This window comes from Typha latifolia, chromosome 2 (assembly GCF_019914945.1).
Source record: "Typha latifolia isolate L0001 chromosome 2, TyphaL0001v2, whole genome shotgun sequence".
NCBI classification, from domain to species: domain Eukaryota; kingdom Viridiplantae; phylum Streptophyta; class Magnoliopsida; order Poales; family Typhaceae; genus Typha; species Typha latifolia.
The window spans coordinates 17,213,722-17,222,282 of record NC_133087.1 but is presented as its reverse complement, the minus strand read 5'-3'; the positions used below and the strand labels follow the sequence as shown (position 1 = coordinate 17,222,282).

The window sequence follows — 8,561 nt, the reverse complement described above, 5'->3', positions numbered from 1 at the left end:
CACTCAATTCCTAAAACATATGAATGAACCTTTTTTTGATACGTATTAGGAAAAAAAATAATATACACCTACGGCTCATATGCGTGACAACTCCCAAATTCTAAATTCCTATTTGGAGAGTTGTGCATTAATTGCACATTAGGTCGTCATGAATTATACACGCTTCACTATTCATAACCTTATAGAGAAAAGTGAAAACCATTGGTGTTCTAGTTAAATAAGTGCCCCTAAAATTCAAATCTAAAAATAGTCAACATAAGTATATTTAACCTTTTAGCAATCATAAGTAGCAATATAGATAGGTCGGTACCACCCCGCACCTGGAGATTATGAGATTGAACTATAACATGGACAAAAAATAATAATTATTTATTTGTAAGTATAGGTAAATTTAACGGCTCGGTTTAGTTAAGCGATTTAGCTTAGGTTTGATGGTTCGGCAATATAGTGGCTCTGAAGATTAGTCTAACAGCGTGGCAACTTATAATAGTGTCTCAGTAATATTTAACCTAAAAGTTTGATTCGATAATATAGCATTATTAGTGCAGTAGCTCGGTGAAATGACTTATGTGTGACTGATTTAATAAGAGGGTGGTCTAGTTATCCAGCTCATTATCTTATATATTCCGACATTTAGGTACCTTTATATCCCAATAAATTAGCCCTTTATACAAACTATATTTAGTCTACGTGCTCTTGAATAATTAAAAAATATATATATTAACCATTTGGGCATAATTATGTAATTTACTTATTTTATGCCGGATTGAACCTCGTATATAACTCTAGGGACACGACAAAACCATGCCAGATATCTAAAGAGATAGATTGATATATTTCTTCTAATATAAAGTTACCAGCCAGCTGTTGCATCTTTAAATGTCAGATTTGGCTTACTAACAAATTGGTATAAGAATCTAACACATTTGATGGATGTATTATTATTTGGTCATTATGATGTTACAGGACTCAACTGTACAACATCCTAATCTTCAATAGTAATTTGGGAGTAGTAGTACTTGATAAGAACTATTCCAATCTTATCCAAACATGAAAACAATCCTATCCCAACTCCTAAGCAATCCTACATGGTTGTAAAGATTACCAACCATCATCAACTTCAGAATGAATTTGGATGGATTGGCATATGCATGTGAGGATTAGAAAAGATGGGATCTAATCATCAATATCTAGACAAGTTGTGGTTGACACGGCAAAGTTACATCATATATGTTATGAAATATAAGCAAAGCCAAATCTTATGTGAAAAGATTGGGAGCCAGCTGGTTTTTTTTAATAATAATAATAATAATAATAATTATTATTATTCATCCTTGATAAATGTATAAGGTGGAGAATCATGCACGTTTTTGTACTTGATATAAGTAAATGACTCTTTATTGCATGGAGTGTTGTTGATTCAAATACGTATCAATTAACGTATGGATTTAATTTTAGGCGTTCAACCAATTTGGAATCAGTTAGGCTGCAGTAAAATCCCTGTCAGAATAAGCTCCACCTAAGAGTCTAATACTATTATGATGTCCAAGAAACAAAAGATGAAAAGCAAAATGAGTTCCACATGAATCCAAAGTGGGGGAGAGTGGGACTCTTTTTTTTTTTTTTTGTGTGTGCCTACTTAGCCTTTACCTAAAGTTTTTATTTTTATTTTTTATTTTTACCACATGTGTATGTGTGTGTGTGTGTGTGTGTGTGTGTTGTCACAAAGAGATGAAAAGCAAATGGGTGTCACAAGTGAATCCAAGAAGTCTTTTCCCCAATGGTAGCCATAAGCCATCAAAGGTGGTGTGGAGTGGAGTGGAGTGGAGGGGGTGGCATGAGTAAAAGACAACTATGTCTCTCTCACTCCTCTCCTTGTCCTCTTCCCAAACCTCCTTGTCTCACTGTCCTTAACCTTAGGATAAGAACACTTGGAACAAGCCAAAGCCATGAGCTAAATGACAAGGGTGGGAGGTTTTTGGATCATTGAAGCAGGCTTACACTAATTTACCTCTCCATTCCCCAAAGGAAAACAAAACCCCATGAGGGAAGTGGAGTTTTTTTGTTTTTGTTAGGGCCCTCTTGTCTTCTAGCAGTGATGGGGAATAACTTAGGCTAGACTTATTCCCCATCTACCCACATCAAGACAAGTCTCCAAGCCAACTAAAATATAATTTCAGAGGAGGAGGAGGAGAAAGGGTGGAAGGGTGGGGTGGCTCTCCTTCACACAAATTCCATATTCCTTTGCACTCCCAAACAGACACCAAGGCTGTGGTGACAAAAAGCTTCCCTTTTGTCTCTTACACACCCAAAACTGGGCTCCTTTCAAAGTTTCAAACACCTCTCTCCCCCCAACCCCCCACTACCACCACCACCACCTAGATAAAAAAGACTTTTGAGGGGTGTTAGGAGAGAAAAGAGTATTGGTTGCACATCTTGAAACTATTCAGGTGGTGATGTTTTTGGACTCTATGTAGAGGTTTTGAGGAATACCCAACGTTTGAGTGTTAGAGAGAGAAAACTTTATCAGAAAAAAAGCCCATACTGTTGTGCTGTGAGATGATTGATGGTTACCTGTTTGATATCTTCTTGGTTCTTTCCAAAGCTAAAAGGTTGGAACTTTTGCCAGATGAATTCTAGCATGGATTAACTGTTCATTGCTGTACTCTAGTTTCTCTCTCTCTCTCTCTCTGTTTTTTTTATTATAAAAATCCCGCCCTGTTACTCAAGCTCTTCTTGCTTTCTGGGCTCAAACTCTTGTAAAACTGCCTCTTCTCAAGGTTTCCTCCTCTGTTACTTATCTCAGTTGTTGTAGGACTTTTCACGAGCACCTGAAGGGTCCCAAGTCTTTCATCTTGCTATCCAGTTTATCCAATCTTGTTCCTGTCGACTACCTATTTAGTTCTATTATATTGTAGGACTTTTCCGCAAACATCTGAGGGGCACCGACTCATTTGCTCTGAATTTGGCTTAAAAATCCAATCTTTCCTTCAAAAAGGAAAAAGAAAATACTCAACTTGGTTACTATTTCTTCTTCTTCTTCTTCTTCCTCGATGTCTCTCTCGCCTCCGAGCTCGACCTCACCGTACGCGCCGTGGCTGCGCGAGCTCAAATCCGACGAGCGCGGGCTTTACCTGATCCATCTCCTCCTCAACTGCGCCACGCACGTCTCCTCCGGCAACCTCGACCAAGCCAACGCTTTCCTCGACCACATCTCCCTCCTCTCCTCCCCCGACGGCGACGCCATGCAGCGTATCGCTTCCTACTTTACCGAATCCCTCGCCCGCCGACTTCTTCTCCGGTCCTTCCCCGGTCTCTACCGCGCTCTCAACGCCTCCTCCTCCTCTTCCTCCCCCATTACCTCCACCACCTCCTTCTCCGCTCGCCGCCATTTCCTCGACCTCTGCCCTTTCCTCCGCCTCGCCTTCGTCGTTTCCAACCAATCCATCATCGAAGCTATGGAGGGCGAGAAGGTCATCCACGTCGTCGATCTAGACGCCTCCGACCCGACCCAAATGCTCGACCTCCTCCGCCTCCTCGCCTCCCGCCCGGAGGGCCCTCCCCACCTCCGCATCACCGGCGTCCACGACAACAAGCAGCTCCTAACCCACACCGCCATGTGCTTAACCAAAGAAGCCGAGCGCCTCGACATCCCCTTCCAATTCAATCCCGTGGTCTGCCGTCTCGACTGCCTAAACATCGAAGACCTCGGCGTCAAGACCGGCGAAGCATTGGCCATCAACTGCGTCCTCCAACTCCACCGCTTGCTGCACTCCGACCAGGACAAGCCGAGCGCACGCAACGTGCTCGTCGAAATGCTCGAGAAGGAGCGTAGCCCAGAATCCACGACAGAGAGCTTCCTCGCCGCTCTCTGGGGGCTCTCCCCGAAGGTCATGGTTGTAACAGAGCAGGAGTCGAACCACAACGGACCGACATTGAACGAGCGGTTCATCGAGGCCCTAAACTTCTACGCAGCGCTGTTCGATTGCCTGGAGTCGACGGTGCCCCGGCAGTCGGCGGAGCGGGGGAGGGTTGAGAGAATGCTCTTCGGTGAGGAGATCAAGAACATCATCTCCTGCGAGGGCGCCGAGAGGAGGGAGCGGCACGAGAAGCTGGAGAGGTGGGCGAGGAGGATAGAAACGGCCGGCTTCGCCAAGCTGCCGCTGAGCTACTACGCGCTGCTGCAGGGGAGGAGGTTGCTGCAGGGCTTTGCCTGCGACGGCTACAAGGTGAAGGAGGAGAACGGTTGCTTCTTGATTTGTTGGCAGGATCGCTCGCTCTTCACCATCTCTGCTTGGAGATGCAGGAGGTTTGATTAAATCTTTAATCATCCTACTACTACTTCTTCTTCTTCTGTTTTTTTCCCCCACGAGGAGAAGGGATTCCAGTTGCTTGGGTTATGTTCTTAGCCTTTCTTTCTTTTTTAATCACTTAGTGATGTTTGTTTATAGGATATTTTCCCTCTTATGAATGCACTACATTTCAGAAAAAGAAAAGAGTTCAATTTCTGACAAGGTGGTAGACTCATAATAGTGAAAACAAGTTTGGATACTAAGTCTCTCTCTCTCTCTCTCTCTCTCTCTCTCTCTCTCTCTGGCTGCTAGGTCTCTGTTTTGCCATGTTAATGTTAGTCTCTTCTTGTGGTTTCTCTCTGCATGGCAATTGCCAGTCTATTCTAGTTAGGAGCAAGAAGATGGATGACAAGTGGTGTGGAATGGATTGCAGAAGCCCTCTTTCTACACCATTTACCTCTGTTAAGCAGATGATATGATTTGTTGATTAATTAGTCACTTAATCTAACAGCTTAAGCTCTTCTTGATCTCTGTTTATCTTGTATATTGGATATATACAAAAGTTGGAGTTACACAGTGTGAAAGGGATTGGAGTTTCCATTTTACTTTCTTCTCCTAGTTGGTTTGGTTTTTTTCTTTTTCTTTTTCAAAAAAGAGCTGTTAGGACAGCTAGTTAATTAATTAAATTAATTGAGCCTATGGGCACTTAAGCTGCTCGAGGTCACTAGTGGGGTCTTGGTCAGGTGAAATGATGGGTTCTTGATCACTCGTTGGTGGGTCCCATTGGATTCACCTGCTCATAAAATATGTATTTGAAATTTTTATTTGTTCATTATGCTCTCCATACAAATAATAATCTTCAATCTCCAGTGTAATGCTGGTGCTGCTAAGGAAATAAGATACTAATGCCAAGATGGTAATCTGTGGGTTTTGAGCAGTTCAATCAGAGACAAACACAAGTTTCTAGCAAGAAAGAAATCATAATCTATTGATCTTTAATCAAAATTATTATACTTAATGATAGCATTAATATATAAAAATGTGGAAAGAGTAACTCTATCCTTTCGGAATAGAAAGTGAAATAAAAAAAAATTGGTAGTTTTAGATATAAGTGAGGAGTTCATCGCTATATTTTTTTTAATCCAAACACTACAAAGTAGTGAAATTCAAAACAAATTGTCACTTTATTTCTTTACCTTTTCATCGACCAAAGACTAGCGAAGTTAAAGCTAGATCTCGGTCTCTAATTGGCTGACGCTTTTCAATCTAATAATCTGGACCCAAGTAGAGTTATTAGTGTAAGTAAAAAAGAGTAGAATTTTAATAGTCCACAGGCCCAAAATACGAGCCCATATTGATCGTTAATTAAATTAAAGAGTTATGGGCCTTGGGCCGGCCCAAAAAAGAAGCGATAATGATTGCCACGGTAGTATATAAGCACACGAGCCAATTCTTGCCCTTTTGGGGGGTGAAAAAAATAAACGATCGAGAAAGAGTTGGAAGGTAGGATTTTTAAGGGTTTTCCCGGACCTCGAATTCAATGCAATCACTCGCTAATTCGGATTCCAGATTGCTTTCCTCTTCTCGGATGGCGACGGAAACGAAACCCGCCGCAGCTGAGGGCGCGAAGATCGACCCCTTCGAGGGCAAAGATGAGCCTGAGATCGACCAAGGTAAATACACTTATCCAGCCATCATATCCTTCCAGATTTTCCTTTTGAGGGAACTTTGTATCTTAAAAATATCAAATTTAAGCGAAGGTGCTAAAAATAGATGTTGATCTGCAAGTTAGACGACTTACTACTTGGTTTCTCAGGATTCATGAGTAGTAGTTTTGTTCAACATTTTTTTTTTCAATTCATTTGCTTGCAGTGGTGATATCCTAACAAATTCTTACCATATCTTTAACTAACATATTGACCTTAAAAATTCCATCTTCTAATTTCATTCAATGATGTGTTTTTGTTTTTCCTCAATAGATAAGAAACTATGATATGCTGTGATCACCACTAGAAGCCGCCGGTAGCTTCTTCTTATATGTCTGCATTTTAGTGTTATAATTGTTAATAACTGTAACGCGGATAGTATCACAATGGTTTAAAAGAGAGTTTAAATATATTCGTTGCAGTATATATGAGCTCAAACAGCAAGTTTTACAATAGCTTTCAGGCTAATGGTAATTGTAGACCTAGAAATTTGGATTGTAAAACTCACAAATATGGGCCTTTTGTGAGCCGTAGAGAGGCCCTCTCTGAATTCGAGATGACCATATTCCCTATAAGCTTCTTCTTCCCCAAGCCAACTGCTGCCTATAAAACCCTCTTGTTATCTTTCCAATTACCCAGCGAAGAGTAAGTGCAAGGTGAAGAAGTCTGCTTACCGGAGAAAATATCAAAATAAAAAAATTATGATAACTTTTTTATTTTCTCTATTATTTACAATTCTCCTCTTTTGGTGTCTGAAAATGATACAATTTTGTTGTGCTCAAGTGACATTGAAATCGATTTGTAATCCATATTGCTTGGATCTCACAGAACACATTGACAAGGTAGATGTCGCTCAATTTTTTTATTTTTTTTTCTGTTATATGGGTTTCAACTATATTACTTTATTGTCTTATGTGTTAGTCATGTCATGTCCTGGCATGAGGTAATATAACTTTGTATAAATTAGTATAAATTTATTGAGTTTACTTTCATTTTGATTCAGTTGTTGGTGGTGATAATTATGCTGCATTAGTTGATGTTATCATATTCTTTTTTTTTTGGTTTTTAATGATGGTGGTGTGATGATTTCTATTGCAAAGATGAAATATGGGATGATGCTTCTGATGATGGATTGAATCGTGCATCTGGCTTAAGCAGAGAATGGCAATGGAGGCACAACCAATTTCATACAGTAAGCATTCCGACTTAGATAGAATGTGTTAATCTTCATCTCTATCTTTATATTCCCTATCTACTATCCTCTGAAGGTAGATTATGATCATAACTTTAGATGGGTTATCGTGACGGCATAACAGCGGGAAAGGAAGCTTCTGCGCAAGAGGGATTCAATGTTGGGTTTAAGCAATCTATGCACGTTGGTTACAAGTGGGGCCTTGTTAGGGGCATTACAAGGTATTGAATATTTTTATAAAATTTTCTTTTTCACTTATTCTTCTCATCGTAAAATTCTCTTGTTATAAATCCACAGTGCACTAGCTAAGCTTTCTGAGAGCTCAAAAGAAAAATTGGTGCCTAATTATGAGACAAGAGAAAGGTTCCAGAATGTACACAAATCTGTGCAAGCAATCTCAACAGACGAGGCACTCAAGATGTACCACAGATATATTTTTCAGAATGAGTCAATGCAATCTTGTGATCATCCAGAACAGAAATCTGAAGTAAACTCCATGGTTGAGAAGACTTCAAACTCAAACCAGTTGGAGAGTCTGTTTGAGGACCTTAATCTCCTCCTAAATGAATGTCCAGGGATTGAAGCCAGTGAGGAGTTAAGACATGGGATGATTAAATGAGTGAAAGAATGTATTTATTTGTACAAGTATCTATTTGTTAGTTATATTTACTGTCATGTAACTGATCATTTATTTAATCTAAATCTAAAAGTAGAATAACATATTCCTGGTATTTCCTTAATGGTCTGCTATGTACCTCGAATGTTCTGATGAAACACACTGAACGCTTGCAATGTTTGCAGATGCATCAATTTTCTTCTGTTTGAACTAGTAAACAAGAAGCAAGATTGATTAGCATACTTTTGGCTACTGATGACAATGGTCAATGCCTAGCTTTCTTACGATTTCCTTAAAGCTGATTAAATCTAAGATCGAAACTGGTTGCTAAAATTAGATGCCCAAGATATTACACAATTTTTGTTCAATTGAGCTTCTTTTTCTGTTCTGTTACTCCCCATTGCTTTTGGTGGTTTGTATCATGTTGGTTGTTCATGAGTTCTGCCATCTGCCAAGATGGTGATGTCATTTCTCTTGCAGCCTCCTCTATCCATGGTGGTAGGACTGCTCTGTCTGTTGTATAATCTCATGTACATGTGGACTTTATAAAACAACTAAATGAGTCTGATTGATATCATCGTCAAAGAAAGATAAAGATGATTAGGGATTCTTATACCACATCTAGTGCAGTTTATAACTGGTATAGTTTAACTTTGATCTTTAAGGTGGCAGCCTCCTCCTTTTATACTCGCATCATTTTTGCAGAGATAAAGTTCCGTATTATGACTGGTACATAATACGAGACAGCAGGAATA

General features: G+C 39.9%; 1 protein-coding gene across 3 annotated transcripts; it reads left to right on the top strand.

Annotated features, from left to right (window-relative positions):
* The first annotated feature begins 2,203 nt into the window (after nucleotides 1–2,203).
* LOC140782097 (scarecrow-like protein 3) lies at nucleotides 2,204–7,921 on the top strand. 3 transcript variants are annotated; one of them, XR_012107787.1, is made up of 5 exons: nucleotides 2,204–4,309; nucleotides 5,862–5,965; nucleotides 7,099–7,190; nucleotides 7,271–7,411; nucleotides 7,488–7,921. XR_012107787.1 is itself a non-coding variant. In XM_073128482.1 (5 exons), exons 1-5 carry the CDS (start codon nucleotides 3,054–3,056, stop codon nucleotides 7,493–7,495), a joined length of 1,557 nt encoding a protein of 518 aa, XP_072984583.1. In that variant the 5' UTR covers nucleotides 2,204–3,053; the 3' UTR covers nucleotides 7,496–7,921. The 3 variants fall into 3 exon arrangements, 2 of the variants coding, with proteins under 2 accessions (XP_072984583.1, XP_072984582.1); XM_073128482.1 differs by having other exon boundaries at nucleotides 7,315–7,411; XM_073128481.1 differs by having other exon boundaries at nucleotides 7,290–7,411.
* Nucleotides 7,922–8,561: the final 640 nt, after the last annotated feature.